This window comes from Lasiosphaeria miniovina (genome assembly GCF_030549165.1).
Source record: "Lasiosphaeria miniovina strain SMH2392-1A chromosome Unknown B0T26scaffold_8, whole genome shotgun sequence".
NCBI classification, from domain to species: Eukaryota; Fungi; Ascomycota; class Sordariomycetes; order Sordariales; family Lasiosphaeriaceae; genus Lasiosphaeria; species Lasiosphaeria miniovina.
The window spans coordinates 1976222-1996085 of NW_026848227.1; the positions used below are offsets into that span (position 1 = coordinate 1976222).

Below are 19864 nucleotides of genomic sequence, written 5' to 3' on the forward strand. Positions count from 1 at the left end.
AAAAACTTGTCGAAATGGCGGCCGCCAATCAAGGAGCCCGCGTGCATCGCACCACCATGTTCAAGATTCCGGATCCGGAGAACCAAAAGAAGATGCTGCAGGCGTACCAGGCGCTCGCCAAAGAGCAGAGCAAGGTCCGTTCGGCGTTTCCTCCATGTCTCAACAACCTAGTGGAAGTTTCCTGGCCGTGTAGTGAATGTGTGTTTGCTGTCTTTCGTGTCCTTACGCCCCCCTTTTGAACCCGCACGCTTCAAATTAGCCCCTTTGTTATCTTGTTTTTGTTTTCATTACCTTTATCCGTTTGGCTCGCCAACACTTTTGTATTGGTATTGTGGATTCCCCTGTTCTCCGTCTTTTTACCCGCTAGATCTTTTAGTGGACATCCCAAAAAATTGGGCGGGCAGGGGGGTGTGGGGAGATAAGGGAGTCCAGACAAGCTGCCACATCCCAGCTCCTCTCCTCCGACGCAGCCCTTTCGGAAGTAATGCAGCCACGGCCCTAATATCGCGAAGAACCTGGAAGGGTTGGCTGGGATCTGCACCAATTTTCCCCATGGAGTCATGTCGAAAAGCTTGGCCAGTTTCAATTTTTAAAATGTTTGCTCGAATACAAGTCTTGGCCGACTTGCATTTCGAGAACCTCCCTAATTCCGGGAGGGTTGGGGGAAACACTTCGAGCAGGTTTCCAGCCACGACGGCCTCGATGCCCGAAACCTTGCGTGGTGGGCTTCGGGTTTTCCACATTCACCCTCTTTCCTTCCGATGCGCTTGCGTTCACTTTTGACCGACATGATGCATGTTTCAATTGTTTTGGTGCCCATATTTGTTTGTGGCGTTTAGCTTGTGAGCCCTTCTTGTGATGACACCCCTCTTGCTGGCACCTCGACATCGTGCTCGTTCTGTTTGCTTGCTGGGCACGGTTTGCTTCGGCTGCGTGTTGTTGTTGCGTCGGAAGGGAGGGGAAACAAACTGCAGCTTCTAACTGGTGGGCTTTTCTGCATCCTGCACAGGACGGCAAGCCATACATTCTCTTGTAGGTCGAGTTCGCGGGATTTCCACACAAACAAATTTGGCCAACTGCACGGATACGTTGGGATTGGTTTGGATCCAGCCGATGCTTTCCTATCTCGCAGCCCAGACTCACCCAAGTTCATCTTCCTATTCGCCCGGCTCTTGACGGCAGAAAAGCTTGCTGATTTTTGCATTTGCATTTGCAATCGTTTGCTATAGCATCATTGCCGGTATGGCTGAGGATGACCCTCGATCGAAGGGATATACCGTGGTGGCGCACACGGCATTCGCCAGTCTCGACGACATGAACTATTACGACTCCGAGTGTGCCGCACACAAGACGCTCAAGAAGGCGGGTGCTTCTTTGGGAGTGGCAGAGCCACCACTTATTGTGTACTTTGAGGGACTACCAACATTTTCGAAGTGACGGGGCGCGGGGGTGGGAGAGTGAGGTTTCAAGGGATAATAAGTAATGGTAATGGATCTGTGACTTTTTTGGAGGAGACTCTTGCAGGGAAGACAACCATGAATACAGAGTGGCTGAAGTCACTTTCCATGAAGGTCTCTTGACAGTGACGTGGGTGACACGGCAGTTTGTTGTTGACAGACGCCGAGAAGTCGTTGACGAGCCTTCCAAAGTCAGATTCACGTCTCCGGCAATCACACAACAACCTGAGTAGCACGGGCCGTGACCCATCCTCGCTAGGACCGGCCTCTTCCTTCCTTTGCGTGGGGTGGATATTGTATCCTTCTCATACACATAAACTGAAGCTGGCTGTAACCCGACCGCGATCTTTGACATCATGCCGGGCTATCACATCTTAAAGATGGTGTAGCGGAGTTCATGTCGTTGATATTCATTTCGAGGCGAGACTCCAAACTGAATCATTGAGAGCTAGAGTATTGAGTAGATTACCAACGTGGCCCAACATTGGGCGGACGAATCACTGTCTGTGACAGGCGAGCGCTGGGTAATCACAATGCGAAATGTTTCAAGACACCGGGCCTAGCCACGGCACGGCGCAGTGACACGGCTAAGGATGCCGCATAACAGCTTCGCTCGCTGCCTCCGGATGGCAGGCTTGTTTCAGTTCCATGCGGGCCGTCGAGCAATATTGCTCGTCTTGGTAGCCGGTCTGGCCTCGTTCTCCGGTCGCCTTCTCCGGTCGCCTTGGCGCTACAAAAGGCGAAAGGGTAGGCGGGCGGGGAAAGCACTACAGATCTGTCCAGGCTTGGAGGGGTTGACAACTGGCACTTTCGCCTGGGGGCCGTGTTCATGCGCTCAGGTTCAGTGTTCAGATGACGACACCCGATTCGCCGGCTAGCTGCCCGTCATTGGTGAATTTCTTGCATAAATGGTTCCAGAGCAAGTCACGCAACGTCGCAACCAACGCCACTCAAAAAACAAGAGGATGCGGGGAAGATGAAGCTACCATCCCAGCCGCAGTAAGGAAGGGATTGGCGGGAGCGAGTGCTGGCGCATTGCTGGGAATAGAAATGGAGGGAGGACGGTGACGGCCTGGATGGCAGGGCTGAAGGCGGAGGTTCCGACTGGCTCTTTCAAGGTCAGTGTGTGTGCGGGCATGTCAAGTGTCAATACTTTCTTGGCTTGCCAAAACAACACAAGACGTGCCTGCCAATTGCCTGGCTTTCGCTAACTACCTTTCTCCCCGGCAAGGCATGGATGGGTTTGAACTCTGCCCCACTTCCGCGATCTCGATCTCCCTTGACAAGGTTGTTACACCAGGATCAGTTCTTGAGTGCGGGGAGGGAAGACAGGCTGAGATTGCCGAGTTTCCTGATGCAAATTCGTCCTCACGCACGAGACGGTCAAGAACTTACCCAAGGACCTTCCGTCCTTACTGCCACTTACGTAGCAGGGAATTTCTTCCGTTAAAAATCAGCGGAATCTAATTAAGAAGGTGCGCTTTGTTCGAACTTTTTACAATAACAGACACTCTGTTAGTGAAGTTTAACTTATTGCTGCGATAATTAATCGCTCGACTTGGGCACCATAACTAAGCCTCCTTGACATACCATGGTCTGGTACGGAGAGTACAGGACCTCACCCCTGATGTCTCACCTCAGCTTCCATTATCCACCACTAGCAGAATATCAAGATGCGAGAGAGCCAAAAGACACAAGGCGCATATGCGGGCGGCAATCACTTGACATAAAACCCCACCTCGATCAGCCTCCCCTTTTCCTCTCTGCCTTGGAAGCGACGGCGGCAGTCGAATGGCATTTCACTTCGCGCGTCGCTTAGCTTGCATTTCACCGAGAAAAACGTCGGCTGAGCTGCTCTGTCTGAGACCTCTCGACGCAATTTGAAGTCTTTGCCTCTCCTTGCATGCATTAGGTCATTGACTTTTCCTACCATCTTTCCAATTGGTTGTGATCCGCCTCGGCCCTCGCCTTGCACAGTGTTGAAAGAGTCAGGCGAACAGTCTTCCGTGTGCTCTCCAAGCCAACAACGGCAAGGGAACCTGGCCGGCAGTACCAATCCCGGGCAGGTGGGCTGCCAGGGACCCGAAATTGCGAGCATCCCAGGTACCCGACTGTTGCGCGAATGGGGCCGGTTTCCGGCAAGCCGCAACTACAAAGTGGTGCGGACGGGCATGCGCCTTTTAGCGGGAAGGAGCTTAGGCTCCCATCTGTGATAGCTTAACAGGAGGCAACTTGCCCTCGAGCCTGGACCGTGTTGATCTCTTATCAGAGCTGGACGCTTAGAAACATCACCGCCTGGCGACGTGAGGGAGTAGTGACCGTATCATCCCCAGGTTATAAATACAAAAGTTATTTGTCGAGTTGGCTGACAGATGCCTCAATCCTTCCTCTCCCTTTCTTCCCCACCCAGTTTACGATTTCTGAAGTGCAAGCGAGCAGAGATTGACGGCAACCTAAGCACACACTGAGCCGGCACCCGACTTTCCCTACTAGTACCTGCCAAGGATAGTACACATTGTCTTGCAATATGGCCGCCGTTCGCTGGGAAGGCCCGCTTCCCGTCCCCGATGGGTTCATTCCGTTGGAACCTTGGGGCCAAACTAGCCCACCTCCAGGACGCGTTCTGAACCCATCTTGCAATATGGCCGCCATTCGCTGGGAAGGCCCGCTTCCCGTCTACGATGGGTTCATTCCGTTGGAACCTTGGGGCCAAACTGTCCCACCCCTAGGATGCGTTCCCAGGCGGGATGCTCTCACGCCCGCCAGTACTCATCCTGCCCCCCAAGGTAAGCGCACACACCCAACAACCTGCAAAATTGGGCTGTGTAGATTATTGCGGAACAAGGTGTACTTTGTTCATAGCGCTGCACCCCCCATTTTTGCAGGTAGTTGACACCTTTGCCCTAGAGCCTGACTTCCTCAGACGCTGACGAAAGCTGAATAGCGGAAACTACCCATTTGTGCCACCCAACACCCCCAACCCACCCGGCCAACTCTACCCATTCGGCCTGTCCCAGCGGCAATGCGTCGCCTCCCGGTCAGTCTGGACCTCGGGCTGAGCTGCGCCACCGCTCCAAGCGGCTGCGAGCCTGCAAGAAGTCCGGCTACCCGGAACACTATCTCTTGATGTACAAATCGGCGGCTGGTGTCATGAAGGCTTTCCTGGAGACCGATGTCGACGGGGAAGTGACGCACCGTCGCGTGCAGGGCCCGGAGCTTATGGCATTTCTCAGGTCTCCTCTCATGGTAGGGCGCATCAGTTGGTAGTCATGCTTACTAACCTGCCGCCTGCATTCTATTGATGATGCTGTTCGTGGTATTCCAACCACGTAGGTGTTCCAACGGGTCAAAAGTGGTAGTACTACCGGGGGGGGGTGTAAAGTTGTTCTGATTCATGTTCTGTTCTAGAAATCTATGGTGGGGGTTCTTGGCTTTGTACGTGGCCGTGCGAGGGCCGTGCGGCGCACGTGCATCGCACCGCCTCCCTTCCAGCGCAGAGTACGGTCACCAACATCGCTATTCCAACACTGGCAACTCTTCTTTTGTGACCGTACGATCCCTCTCCCTATCCTGCCTTCGCTGTGACTTCCCACGTGGTTGGATGAACAGATCGTACTATCTCGTCTGAATATGCTGTTTGCTAGTATCGTGCAATGAGTCCCGACCTCCTCGCACGTTTTGTCTGATAACTTGTTTGCCTGCTAGTGCCGATCCGGGGTCTCGTACGACGATATGCCCGGGATCGGGGATCGTGCGGAAGGAGCGGAGGGTCCGAAGAGTGCGCTTTCGAGGCACCCAGTCTAGGTGTGAAGCTGGCCTTCTCGCCCTCCTTCTTCCCTTCTTCTCCTTCTTCCCTTCTTCTCCTTCTTCCCTTCTTCTCCTTCTTCCCTTCTTCTCCTTCTTCGTACGCTCTTCACACACATGCACATACAGGCACAATGTCTCTCGTGCCTGGCGGCGGCGGCCTGCCGCCTACACCTCTTGGTACCATCAGCTCTCGTACGAATAGTACTCGATCTCTTCCTGCTTATTCCGACCGGTTCTGAGGATAACCGCCGTTTTCTTGCGAGCCTCTGTGTCAATGTGAATACCCTCGAGAGTCTTTCTTTTTGTCGTACGAGTGGCTGATTAACCTTAGGACGATGAGCGCCGCGTCGTCGCCATGCCCTCGGTTGACGTTGAGGTCCGCGTCCTGGCTGCCGATCGTGCGTCGGTCCATTTTCTCTTCGCCCGCATCATCCGCCGGGAGTCGTACTTTCGTGCGCTCCTTGTTCAATCGCGCGGTACACGCGTGCGCCCGTGCCCGGAGAAGTGCGGCAATCCAAACGCGTCTCCCAAGTTCCGGCATTGCGTACGCGTCCCCTCATTCCAGGGCGGCGCCTATGCCGAGTGCGTCTGGCAGTCGCACGGATCTCGCTGCTCTCATTCCAACGAGGGCTCAATGTCCGCCTGGGATTCGGGCGGTAGTTCAGCCGGTGGTTCTCCTCGCGCTGGTCCTAGCCAGCGTGTTCTTCCTCCGTCTAGTTCGGGCTCGCGTCTGAACCCTTTTCTGCTTGAGGAGTAGCTTCTTGGGGTTGGGGTGTTTTTTTTTTCTGGGGGGGGGGGGGATAGTGCGTTGAGTTTCTAATGAAATGGGTTTCCTAGGGATATGAATGGAGTGATCGTGCGGTGATAATACATATGAGCCTTTCCGCTCCTCCTCAGTTCGTCTTGTCCAGTCTATCGACGAACGCCTCGATTCGTACGATGACCTTTCCGTCGTCTACCAGCTTTGTCAATGCTTGGTTGGGGTTCTTCTTAGTGAGTGCATCGGCTGGGTTGTCTTGTCCATCAATCCAACGGATTTCTGAGATCTCCCGGCGTTCATACGCTTCGCGGAGGGACATAATGTCTATCATTAGTCTCTTCTCACTCGTAGTTCCCAGCTTCACTAGGCAATCGTACAGTGACCTCGAGTCTGTACAGATTACCACTGGGATTCGTGCGATCCCGAGGACGTTTGTAATCTTGGTGAGTGTCGTACTAATAGCAATTCCGCTATCGAATCCGTTCACCATGCCGTAGAGCTCGCTTGCCAGCACGCTCCTAGTAATCCTCTTGCACTTGGTTGAGGACCAGTGTACGATATTGCCGCAGAGCTGGAATGACTTATCCGTACGGTCGTCCTCCGTTCCTAGTACGATTAGAAATCCGAGCTGTGATGACATGTCCTTGTTATTCGCGAAAGATCCATCAGTAAAGATGAATAGCTTCGCACGATCAAGATCCAGTGGTTGATAGCGAAGTCCTCGCTCCGGGTTATCGATCTGCCACTGGATCCTCTTGTTCAGGCTATCGTGGTCTCTCTTCTCTGGTTCCTTCACCTGAGCTGCGATAGATAGGTCGTACGCTGCCTCTGGCTGGCAAATGCTTGCGATATATGCACCTCTCGCACGTTGAGATACATATTGTTGGGGTGCATCTTCTTTTTCCTGGTCGATTAGGTTGAGTTGCTTGGCCTGCCCTTTCTGTGCGATTAAGATGTCTTTTCCCTGGAGTTGGAGGCGACATCCGTTGAACTCGATAGGAGAGTCGTGCGTCAGGAACTTCTTTGGCTTCGCCATCAGTCCTGCTTCTTTGAGCTTGACCTCCTCTTTTTCCGAAAACTGGGGGGTGGCTAGTGTGAGGGTATCGTCTGTCTGCATGCCTGTGATTCCGAAGGTCTCTTGTCCGTTTTTGGTAACTAACAGACAAGGGTCGTACGTTGAAGTTTGCATCTCCAATGCCTCGATATGGTGCTTGTTGTACGTCTTGAACCAATGGACTCCGGCCTCTGCGAGTCCATATAGGGGCTTCTTGATCCATAGGACCGTACCTTTCGGATACTTGTCCTTGAGTTCCTTCGGGAGCTGTGCGATGATTGTGCGATGAAGAGGATCTGTCGATTGGGTATAGGCTTGCGTAATATCTCTCAGTTCAGTCTTTGCACCAATTCGCTCTTCTAGCGATGGGCCTAGTGCGAGGATCAGTCTCTGGCTCATTCTCTGGATCGTCGGAGCCTGGGTCAAGATCTCCTTTTTATCCTCGTCGCTATGGCCTTGCACGATCAACCTGGACTTCTCATAGGGGATAGAATCCTTTCCCTTTATCTCTCGCACGAGTCGGGTCTTCCAGAGTCTTAGCTTGCCATGCTTCTTTTCATTAAAGCGGATGACCTCAATAACGTGCGAGACCAGCAGTCCATCAATCTCCTGGGCGTCCGATTCCTCAAATGGTAGCCCGGGTATAGTGATCTTTCCTTCTTCGCGGAGTTGGATAGCCAGTGCAAGTGCGTCGACTTCCTTCTGAGTAACAAGAGTCGTGCCTTGAGCTGGGATTGGGTTCTTTCTTGGTCGTCCCCGTCCCCTCTTTTGCACGATGGGAACAGGTTCTTTCAATACCTGGTCTTTCTCGTGCGAGATGATTTCTCCTTGTCCCTGCTCTTCCCTATCTTTATCTTGATAGTACGGCTTGACCTGGGTTATTCTGAACGTCTTTGGGCCGCTCTGCATTTCGACGGTAACATTGGCGTAGTCCTTGGCGATAATGGGGTATGGTCCTTCCCACCTCTTGTCCTTCCCTTCTCGCCAGACAAGCACCTCGCTCCTCAAGGGTAGTGCGAGGACTCCATTTGTCGTTGGTCCGTTCCGAGTATTGAGCGCACGATTAACGCTAACTTGTGCGCGGATCTCGCGCAACATCTTCATTGCTTTCTGCACTGCTCGCGCTCTCTCTCTAATCTCGGGTGACGGTGGCGAGTCGTGATTGATCCTGGGGTACGCTCCAAATACCAAGAGTGTTGGTACGAGCCCGTCTGGGCCAGCCGTATCGTTAAGAGCCTTAACTGCCATCTGGAGGATCGTCTCGTCGTCTGTGCGATGACTCAACTCCTGGTGGAGGATATCGTACGCCCGTTCTAATGGGCGGTGTGCTCTCTCTACCTTACCGATAGCCCAGTGTGCCTCAATCGGCATCTCTTTGCACGAGACTCCCATAATCTTGGCGTTGTTCCTGAACTCCTCAGATGCGAAGTTCGTTCCTGGGTCGTGCGATATCACATCTGGGGGCCCTTGGTATACAAAGATCCAACAGCGACATAGTGCGTCCCATGCATCGTTCGCTGACATTGATCGTAGGAACGTTACTGCCTGAAATGATGTCGCCACATCGATAACGTGTAGCGCCTTCCTTCCATTGAGCTGTACGATATCGATGACGACCTCATAGTTGAATTCGCACTCGTCCTTGATCGTGAACTTGAATCGCTGTGGAGCTGGGTCGTGCGTCTGGCAGTGATGGCAGACTTTCTGGATTTCTTGGAGGATCTCCTCTTTTACATCCTCGTGCCCGGCTTTCTTCAAGAGCTTGTGAAGTCTCTCGGTACGAGGATGTCCAAAACGCCGGTGGAGTCTCCTCAGTTCTGGCTCAGTCAGGTAGACTCCTGCTTCCGCACGACTCGTATTGAAGAAAGGATGTCCCCATTTTCGGATAACGGGGATAGTGGTTCCATCCTCTCGTACGATGACGTCCTCAACGTTGTTGAAGTATGCTTTAAGTCTATCCGCGTCGCGCAGACTAAGCAAAAATGGCGTCGCCGTATTCAAGATGTGGTACGTGACCTTCCCGATAGCGTTCTCCATAAGCATCGTACCTATAGAGGTGTTGACTTTTCCGCCTCCGAATCGGATTTCGGCGGTTCCTGGTGTCCAAGAGATCTTCGCACAAGGGTTCTCTCTCAGATATGCCTCGACTTGGCACTTTCCGACGGTAGATACTTGTGCGGCTCCAGTATCCCAGAGCTCGCCCTGGTACATTGTCGTATACTGATTCTCTAGTACGAACTGTTCCGCCGGTTTCTCCTCGCATTCTTGGTAGATATTCTCGCCGAATGTGCGATGAATATATGCTTTCTCTTGGAGGAATTGTGCGGCTTGTCCTTGGTCTTCCTCCTCGCCCTCATATCCGGACTCCTCATCGTCACTCTCCTCCTCCTCTGGTGGCGTACCTTCAAAACCTGCCAGGAATTGTTCAAAGTCCTTTTGGCTCTCCAATGTTTCGCACGCCTGGAGGTATTGCCTTCGAGACTTCTCTCGTTCCTCCCTTGAGTGGTTGGTTGACCAACAGCCTTCTTTCTTGCAGATGAAGCACTTCTTGTCTCTTGTATTCCCGAATCTCGCACGAGGGCGATATGAAGGATCGCGTCGTTGAAATTGACGCTTGGGAAATTGTGGCTTGTCGTTTGTGCGATTGGAACGATATCGCCGGTCGACAAAGTTCTGGTCGTACGTCTCGGTATGGAATTGTCGCGAAGCCTTGCGGTCCTCTGCAATCTTCAGGGCTGTTCTCAGCTTGTCAAATAGTGACTCGCACGATGTCCTCTGGCCCAGTAGTGCTGGTTCAAACTCTGCGACTCCTGTGCAGGCTCGCGTGACTGCGGTATGCAGTGCGATCTCGCCCTGGTATCCCTCGCCTAGGGCACGCTGCACGAGCTGGAGCTTATCGAGCATCTTCTCGAGCATCTCCTTCGCTGGTGCCTCTGGGCTCTCCCTACGCAATCGTGCGAAGCTGAGGGTAGTCCAGTCCGAGTAATACTCGGCGTGGTTCACCGTAGTATTGAAGTACGAGTCCAGCAGTTGATAGATCTCGTCCCACCTCTTATCAGGCCCAATATGGTTCATATAGTACGTCTCCGCACGGTCAGACAGGATCTCGGGGAATACTGCGTGATACATATCCTCCGGGATCTCGTGCCTCCGGCAAATACTAACGAAGTGCTTGACCTTATCGTACAAGATGTCGTACGGACGCCCTGTGTAGTTCCGTGCGGGCTTCCATGCCTTCACAAACGCCGATACTTTCCTGCTATCGACTGGGCCGTTATATATGATCCGCGTCGGTGGGATATTCTGGTACTGGATGTAGGGGGTTCCGTACAGCGGGTTCGGGTTCTGGTACGAATTTGGAGATGGAGAAGTCGTCGTACCCGGTGGGTTCGTTAGGAGTGGTATTCCTCCTGTCTTGAGCTGTAGGGTGGGTGTCGGAGATGGTTGATGGGTGTTGTGCGACATCTCTATTGGCTGTGCGGTCGTCACGAGATTGGCGAACTTCTCTGAGGCCGTTCCTTCCGGGACTTGTACGTTCTTCTGCTCCAAGATGGTAAGCATTCGCTTCTTGAACGTACGATTGACTTCGTTGAATTGTGCGACTGTCCAGCCTTTGAAATCTTCGCGGAAAGCCGCGCGGATTCCATCTGGGCTCGTATTGAACCAGATAAACTCCATCATACTCTGTGCGAAGTACGTTGTTGCCTCCTTCTCCCGAAATGGGTTCGTGAGGTTTGGTGGCGTTTCAGAATCCCACAGGTTGAAGTCAACATTGCTCTTCCAAACCGTCGCGGGGATGCCGCTATTCTCCCAGATCTCCTCGTTGGATTCCTCCTCACTATCTAACGCCATCGTCTTCAAGTTATCGATGACTGTCGATAAGTGTGTTGGTGATTGGTCGCTGCCGTACGACCGGGGTTTTTGGCATTGAGTGGGGTTATAGCGGGGTTAATGCACTGTGGCGCGCAATTCGGGTTCCTCTTGTACCAAGCCGTGATGCTTACGATCGCCTTCCCGATTTCCAGCGGTCGTAAACATTCGCGTTTAGTACGATTGGTTCCTTAATTCTTCTAGATGAAGCCTCCTTACTCCCTCGAAAGTTCGTAGGAAACAGTCGTCTAGGCGATAGCACGAGAGATTCTCGCACGCGGGTCGCACTTCCCTCGAAAGTTCAGTGCGATCGCGCCGATAGTACGATCTCGTCTCTTCACGTAGCTTATCTGTGAGTGTTACCACTCACTGATCAGTGTTCGTGGTATTCCAACCACGTAGGTGTTCCAACGGGTCAAAAGTGGTAGTACTACCGGGGGGGGGTGTAAAGTTGTTCTGATTCATGTTCTGTTCTAGAAATCTATGGTGGGGGTTCTTGGCTTTGTACGTGGCCGTGCGAGGGCCGTGCGGCGCACGTGCATCGCACCGCCTCCCTTCCAGCGCAGAGTACGGTCACCAACATCGCTATTCCAACAGATGCGTTCGTTCGAGGTCTGAGGCAGTTCTTGAGCGGCGCGTCTAGCCCGGTCCTTTCCTTTATCTTTCTCTCTTTCGTTTTCCATTTTCTCTCGTTTACAGAGAGCACTTTGCAAGCTCACACATACACACACACTCATTACACTCACACCCCTTGTTCTGGGACGGGATGGATCATGAGTGGCTTTTAGCGTATCTCTAGGCGTTAAAGGGATGGATGGCGATGGAAATAGCCGAGGACAAACCGGGCCTTTTGTTTCTTTCTCTCCTTATTTTTTCCCCCTTTGCGAGTAAGGATAAGATCCGAGTTTTCTACAACAAGGGATCCAGGTCAGGGGGAGAAAATTGGTAGAAAAGGAAATGGAGAAGGAAAAAGGAAAACCAACGTCGCGTGATGTTGTCGCATAAAGTCTATCTTGGGGCTTTCGGCGTTTGGTTCGGGAAAGATAAAAGGTGCGCATGCATTGTTTGCTCATTATTTCCTATATTGGTTGCTTGGTCTGGCTCAGAAACGAATTGAACTCTTTCACGTTCCTTCGCACATTTTGTCTAGTTTCATGCGTGAAGCCATTCTGCGCCCGTAAATGTGCCGCGCATTCTCGGAGTGGTGCCTCTGTTTCTGCCAGTCCCGGGAAGAAAGAAGGGGAGTCACCGAAAACGAAAAACCACATGGTAACTAGCTTCTTTCAATATTTCCCCTTTTCCTCGTCTTTTTCCAGAAAATTTAGGGGTTGTTTTATAGTTGGCCTGACAACGAGCATGCCTTGATATTTACCCCCATTGACCTGCAGCAAGGCAACCCCTGAAGCCCCTAACCTGGGCCAGGACCCACATGACGAATACCTTGGCACCCACGATAGTAGGATTGCACTTCTGCGAGGCAGATCATTAGAAGAAAGAAAAAAATTTGCATTCTACGAAATAATCAGCACCTGACTATGGACGCCGATTTCCAGTACTGAATAAGACCAGTAAAAGAAGGCCAAAAAAGAAAAAGTTCAGCAGGAACTAAGCGCCGGCCACAGAAAGAAAATTAAAGAAAGAAAACGAAGCTATCCTAATAAGTTGCCGGGTGAGTGTAGAATAAGACAAACAGTCCCTCAACAGTTTGCGAGCAAAAGTAAAAACGACCCTCATACAGGCATACACAAGCTCGGCAAATTATACACGAATTCCCCAAGTTGGAATGCCAAAGAAAAAGTTACATCTCCCAGCAGCCACAGAAGGCGGAGAAAAGAAATAATGAGAAGACAAGGGGTAGGCGGGAGGGGCTAATCAGCGTATCAGAGAACGGACACTGCTCGTGGTCTCGAGCTCGGTATCGCTGGCGCGGGAAGCAGACTCCTTGTGATGGGCAATAGTCTGGGCGACGAGGGCGGGCTTGGACTTGTACGTGACGAGGCTGACGACGACGGCGACGACGGCGAAGACGGTCATGACGAGCATCTCTTCCTTGAACGCCGCTAGATGCACCCGTCTGATCACCGAGTCTGCGACTCCCGACGCCTGCGGCGCCAAGACCACGGGTCCGTGCTGTATCTGGCCGAGCTGCTGCTCGTCGGTGAGGCCGCCGCCCGACGACGACGGCGACGACGAGCCAAGGGCGCGCCGCAGATTCTCGTTGAAGACGATGGTGCACGCGGCGAGGCCGAGCGCGCCGCCGAAGACGCGGGCCTGCGCGACGGCACCCTGAGCGGCGGCGAAGTCGGCGAAGCGCGCCTCGATCGCCGCGATGATGGTGCAGGCCGAGAAGCAGAGCCCGACACCGAGCCCGTAGATGGCCGTGAAGCCGAGGAGCAGGTGCAGCCGGGACTCGGGCTGGGCCAGGCCGTATACCAGGCCGATGCCGAGCGCCTGCAGGGCGCAGCCCGCCATGAGCGTCTGGCTGGTCAGGTTTTGCTTCTTTGAGAGGACCCCGCCCAAAAACGAGCCAAAGGCACAGGGGCCGAGCAGCGGCAGGAGGTGGATCCCGGCTTGGAGCGCGTTGTCGCCGTAGATGACCTGGAGGCGCTCGGGGATCTTGATTACGAGGGAAATGTACACAAATCCAGTGAGGAGGGTTACGCTGCGGTTATATCCGGGTCAGGTCTTTCTTTCTCTCGGATTTGCGGAGAGGGCAAAAGGGAGGAAAGGGAGGGTCTCAAACGGACATCAAACCTGACAAGTAGACGCGGCCCATGGCCAAGCGCAGCGGGAAAATCGGCTGGATGACCTGGCATTTCCCGTAAAAGAGATACGACTCCCAGAGGGCCAAAAGCACCCAGCACACACCAGACACAACCAAAGACCATATTATGACCGGGCTGGACCAACTCCAGACAAATGATCCGCCCTCCTGGATGGAAAAAACCAGCAGGATTGACGCCACGACGAGCAGCATGTTGCCGATGAAGTCGATCTTGGAGATGGCCGTCCAGGCGTCGTACTTCTTCCGCCGTTCTTCGGGCCAGAGTGTGTAGATTCCTATCAAAGCCACCGTGCCGAAGGGGACACTGGAAGTTATCTCATGTCAGAGAGAGTCTAGCCAGTGGGAAGGAACAGGGGAAAAGACAAACTTGATCCAGAAAACACCTCGCCATGTCCAGTTCGAGATTGCGCCTCCGAGAAGCGGACCCAGGATGTACGAAATGGACAGGGTGATGCCGACCAAGGCGCCAACGACTTCGGGCCGGTTGGGTCCCTGCTCGATCAGGCAGACTTGGGCTAAACTATATAGGCCTGAGCCTCCGATCCCTTGCAGCGCGCGAGCCGCAATTCTGTGCAAAGACGTTCTGTTAGCTCCAACTCACCTTGACACCACCCCAATCGGCCAGAACGTACAATTGATTCATGTTTCCTGCAAGAGCGCACCATATCGAGAAGCCCGAGAAGAGTACCCAGGAGACGGCGAGGAGGTTTCGTCGGCCGTAGATGTCGCTCAGCTTTGACAGGCCCACGGCAAAACCTCGACAGGGCGAATCAGATATTTGAACCTATCCATCCTTGGGGAACCCGAGGGGTGTACACGGGTGTGAACCGGACTGCGCGGAATAGACTCACTCATATAAGTTAGAAGATAGCCCAGGATGGTCCACGGAGCGTCCTGGTAGTTGTCAAAGTCGACCGAAATAGTAAAGAGGGCAGTCGAGACGATGGAGGTATCGAGGCACGAAAACATGAGGCCCGAGAGGATGCTGGTTGGCATGGTTAGAGACGATAGTAGTGGACGGAACTACGTAATTGGGGGATAAATCATGTACATACATCACCGTTAGTAAAATCCGGCGGATGGGCGTGCTCATGGACGGACTCGGCGTCCGTGCTTGCTCTTGAGATGCCTCGTCGACCGTCGACCCCAGCCTTTCACTGCCCTCCGCCATTTCCGACAGCGACGGATTTGGGTAGGATAGCGTCATCGTGGGGAGACCTCTAGAGGTCGTCAGCAGCAGCCACCACAAAAATAAAAGAAATGAATGAGCCCCAAAGAATGTGGCCGGCCGGCAGTAGTCGGCTTTTATGAAAGAGAGAGGGTGGGTACGGGCCGGCTGCACTTTATGGTTTTGGACCAGGAGAGAGGGGGTGGTGCTGCGAACAGCTGTTCAAGACAACCTGAACCGAAGTCTGGCGAGAATCCGGGAACTCTCCTCCACCAGCAACATTCAGGTGGGCTGGTGACGAGACCTGCGCTCGCTCTTTCTATTTGTGCAGAAAGAATGCAAATAAATAGTACCCAGGCACCGCATGTAGCCTTCCAAGGCTCATTCCTTTTGGGACAATGCGAAATGGAAGGAGAAGCCGGAGCGGGCCGGCCAGTGGTGTCAAAAAATCAGAGGGTCTTCGCCTCCGTTTTCTTCGCTCTTGCCCTGCCTGGATGGACTACTCCAAATAGCCTGAGGGGTGGAAGACGGGGAGAAACGAGCAACCAGAGTCGAAGAATGCCCCACGGGTCGGGGTGGTCTAAAGGTATGATCGCCGGGTTACCCAAAGGTAAGGTAGGTATGGCGGCCCCGTTGACAAAAAGGCACGGGCATGGCTCAGTTCGGCTGGATTTGGAAATCTAAAAAGAAAAACAAGCCACTTCGACCTTGGATCTTGAGACACGCTTGTGACCAATTTACTAGTCTGTATACCGCCACCAGGATCGCGCGAGGGGAGGCAAAAAGAAAGAAGAAGGTGGAGAGATAAGATGGCGACATGGGCAACGGAGACAGCAACAAAGTAGCACGGGTGGGCCCAAGAACAGTAAGGTACCCCTGACCTGGCTTTTGTCTATGTGGACGGACGGGGCGGACGGACAGACGGCAAAGAGAAGGCGGCCGATATACCTAGCCAATCTCGCAACGGTGGCACAGAAGGGGGGCCGCCTTTGGATCTTTCTTTTCCCATTTTGGAGAAAGCCTGCATACTTTCAACTCTGGGCCTAGAAACTATATTGCCAAAGAGGGTAACACGCCTACTCTTGGAGACGTAGCACAGGTGGTGCCACGACCAATGACGGTGTCGTGCAATGTGTGACTACACTTTTTGCAAGGTGTTGATGGGATCAGCTGGCATGCTGTCTGTCCGCGGTATGGTGGCAGAAATGTCATCCCCCCCCTCCCTCATGGCAGCCACTTTGCACGGCATGGCAGCACCCCAGGGGAGGCGGCTGCCGGAAGTAGCTGTTTTGCTTTGTTCTCCCCCTTTCTTGGATATTTATTTTGGGAGGATATGGAGCTAGCCCACTGCTGTCCCAACCAAATGAACGATGGACCTGCTTTGATGGATAGACGGTCTTGGGAAAGAAGCAGGCCAGCGGTTGATGCGATGCAGGACTGCTGGACTGGATCGACTGAACACACTTTGAGTGAATTCTGCCCCTCGACTTGGGCTTGCACGCTCTGTATACAGCGAGAACACGAACACTGCTAGGTCTGTGTTTAAGACTGTGTTGAGCCTGTGTTAAGTAGGACAAGAGAAAAACAATAGGTCTCGGGCTCCGAGGGTGATATATCGAGGGTGTCAGAGCCTGGTGGGAGGTGTTCCAATGATGCTGTAGCTGGCCGGCTCGTCACTTGTCGCACCGACCGCATCTTTGGAGGGCGGAGAGGGAAGAGCAAGGAGTTATTGCCACAGCTGCGGTTCCTCAGCAGCAGCCTTGACCAGAAATTTCAGAAGCAGCGGGCCGATACACAATACCGAGGGAGGGCTGCAGGGACAAGAGCTGCGTCCATGTTTGGGACGAGGCCGGGCGCGCCAAGAAATCCAGGGGACCGAACAAGAAAAGAAGCCTCCATTCCAGGCTCCAACCAGCAAGTCAGGCGCCTTGGGTAGTTAGGAAGGTAAGGTAGATAGATAGGCAGGGTAGAGCAGAGTAGGCAAGGAGGGCACCCATCTACTTTACCAAAGGTGTCACTGTGCGCGCTGAAGCTATATCCCAAAGCAAGTCTTGAGACAAGTTGTTGTGCACACACACCGGAGCCAAGTTCCCGTCCATTGCCTTGATGTTGCGACAAAAGCCCTGCCTCACCTCACCTCACCTTCGGTTGGATCCCTCCGACTTCTTTTTGCTCGCGCTTCCGTCTATTTCCATTTCGAGACATACAGCCCGTGCGTGAATGCAGCGACCAAGTCATCTTACGTAGGTTCCTGTACGTAAATGGGTTGCGGGTTGCGGGCTGCGGGTTGCGGGCTGCGGGTTGCGCGCCCGCCCCCTCGATTCCAAGTTTGGTTCCAGGTTCGGTCTCGTCCACTTTCCCTAGGGCCGGCCGTGTGACGGCCAGAGCTGGGACCATAGCCTGTAGAGTGGACGACAAGATGATGTCTTTACTGCTTTCTTGCGACGCCATTTAAAGGCACGTGACGCTGTGTCCATGCCGGATGGCCAAGTACCATTAGGCCGTGAGTTTAAAATGGACGTCCATGATTGCGGTTGGGTTGAAACGGGGAAACGAGTCGCCCTGGGGTTTGGATGCTTCAGTGCGTGCAGCATTTTAGCTGCAGGGAAGTGGCATTTGGGTCATGTTCGCATTATGTAATCAGCTTGGCCACTGGCAGCGACCATGGCAGCGACGACATCCCCTACAGGCAGGTACCCACCCGCCTGAGCATCTCTGGTCCAGCGCAGGATACCTACCTATCCATATGCGCAAGAAAGAGCAGTAGGAAATTTGCATTCCGTCTCAGGTCGTGGAGACTGACCGCCGCCCACCAAGATCTGAACGCAGCTCGAACAGTCACTACAGTCAAGTCATCCAACTTCGAGTCTTTAAGACTTGACGAAATGACGACTCGGACGTGCAGCTTTTTCTCGCCATTTATATCCAGCTCAATTCAACTCCGATGCTGATTTGTTAATCACATATCCAATTCGGGACTGTGGCCTGTCGGTACTTCCAGGCCCTTGAACGCAATACGGTGCGATGCGATGCGATGCAATGCAATGCGATGCAATGCAGCGATGGGATCAAGCCCGCCTGCAACGCGTCGGAATGCTATGTTGCCTGTCTGCAAGCTTCGTTAGATATGAGGATTACACTCTTGCGCTCGAAAGGACCTGTCTAGAATTGGTCGGACTGGTCACGGACGCCGGTTGAGAGGCACGGCCCCGAGCCTCAGCCAAGAAGACGGGGCAGGAGCAGAAGCAGGAGCCCGGGCCCTTCCCCGTCTCCCGTGCCGAGTACTGGACGGAAAGCAGACCCGAGACATGTCTTCCGTGACTCTCCCGTGAGTCCTCCGTGGATCCTTCGAGTTGGTTCTGTGATAAGTCTGTGTCCGCCAGTTGTCACATGATGCCGTGACTAGCTGGGCCTCGACGTGTCCGAATCTACCAAGCTGCGACGTCATTTTCTGGTCGCGCCAAGCTTCCAATGTCGTCCCGGTGCATGCATCAAAAACGCAGACCAGATACTGAACTCGCTCAGAGGCGCCTCACTTCACGCCGAGTCCGAGACCACTTCCCACTCTGAGTTCGGTACTCGTATTAACATGCATATACTCCTCTTCATACGCCGTTCTGGACCCGCGCTTGAACGACGTGGAGATGTGGTTCGCATTGTCGTCCAGATGAGCAGATGAGAATGTTGGAAGAATGCGGAGCCGTAGGTACGTGATACCCGGCTCCTGATCACAACTCAGATGAGATACCGAAGAAGGGACAATGGAAATCACATTGCACTTTCCATTTCCATCACGACCATGATTTGAGACATGCTCCCGTTGGGCGAGGCGCGCCGCGACGTGCTGAAGACGGTAATGGTTGGCTGCGTTCCGAAATTGCTCCAACTTTTGGCTAGAGCCTCTCTGGCAATACATCGAAACCCGGCATTCGGTCCCTTCTTGCTTCATCGCTTCATTAGAGTCGGTCTGTTCGGCTGGTGCCATGATAATATGGCAACATGGAAGTGGGAAGGCGCGGTCCCGAGGCACAGCTACGTCCAACACTCACACCAAATGTGGAGGCTGCTGGGTCAACTGCTGCACCGACTCCGGGTCATATCCAGAAATAGAACCAGACACACGGGGGCATCATAGGACAGCAATACAGGGGTCGCATTATTGAACTCCACATCTCGCATGGCCAACTCTGTGTTTTCCCGCCGGCGCTCGTTTCTTCTTTAACCCAGTTCTCCGATCTCCCCTGGTTTCGTCGCCATAGCGGGCTGTCTCGTGGATCTCATAATCACCGCAGTGCCACTTCACCATGACACGCCCGGCCCTTCAAAAGTTGCCACAGAGGCAACCTGGTGCATGGTGTCTTACAGACGAGTATGGGGCACGCCTTACTCGGAAGCGCGACTTGCTGCGTTGTGGTAAGAGAGAGAGGCTCTTCCTGCTAGAGGCACTCGACGTTATTTGATAAGATATCAAGGCTGTATTTGGAAGCCGCTCGGCCGGAACGTCCCTTCCATCGTTCTGCCAAGGCGTCGTTGTTCAATGGCGCTTACTGTCTCCCAGCTTCAAGTATCCCTGTCGAGTCTCGTTCCATATATTCTCAGTCTCGCCTTCCAATTCTGGGGAGCAGTGGGCGCATCGTAATAGCATCCATGCGCCCTCGCTGCTATCGCTACAACAACTCCCAAATCACTGCCCAAACTTGCGGCCTACCCGGACCGCAATTCATCCCGTCACATTCGGCATCGTGAACGAGTTTCCCCTGCCTCACTTCTGAGGCAAAACAGATGGTTGCCCCTTAATTGTGGCAAGAATCGCGCACGGCTATGCTCGTCGAAGTGTATTAATAGATAGTTCAGAGCTACTCGGTTCATATTCTACGATCATCTCCCGGGACATCACAACTCGTTCAAGCCTGCCCAGCTGAGCTTATGCCAAATTCGAGGGTTAGCACTGCCTTGAGTTACT

At 53.4% G+C, this 19864-nt stretch overlaps 3 protein-coding genes across 3 annotated transcripts; 2 read left to right on the forward strand and 1 right to left on the reverse strand.

Annotated features, from left to right (window-relative positions):
* Nucleotides 1-11: 11 nt before the first annotated feature.
* On the forward strand, nt 12-1930 carry B0T26DRAFT_498629 (uncharacterized protein; the record flags this gene model as incomplete). The annotated part of the gene is made up of 3 exons (XM_060435364.1): nt 12-134; nt 1010-1032; nt 1230-1930. The coding sequence occupies 3 exons, from the start codon at nt 15-17 to the stop codon at nt 1435-1437; spliced, it is 351 nt and encodes a 116-aa protein (XP_060290303.1). The 3' UTR covers nt 1438-1930.
* Nucleotides 1931-4098: 2168 nt separating this feature from the next.
* Nucleotides 4099-6021, forward strand: B0T26DRAFT_756999 (uncharacterized protein; the record flags this gene model as incomplete). The annotated part of the gene is made up of 3 exons (XM_060446191.1): nt 4099-4243; nt 4402-4703; nt 5596-6021. The coding sequence occupies 3 exons, from the start codon at nt 4099-4101 to the stop codon at nt 6019-6021; spliced, it is 873 nt and encodes a 290-aa protein (XP_060290304.1).
* Nucleotides 6022-12328: 6307 nt separating this feature from the next.
* Nucleotides 12329-14940, reverse strand: B0T26DRAFT_793052 (major facilitator superfamily domain-containing protein; the record flags this gene model as incomplete). The annotated part of the gene is made up of 6 exons (XM_060446875.1): nt 12329-13610; nt 13696-14037; nt 14101-14301; nt 14366-14489; nt 14585-14718; nt 14789-14940. 6 exons carry the CDS (start codon nt 14938-14940, stop codon nt 12821-12823), a joined length of 1743 nt encoding a protein of 580 aa, XP_060290305.1. The 3' UTR covers nt 12329-12820.
* Nucleotides 14941-19864: the final 4924 nt, after the last annotated feature.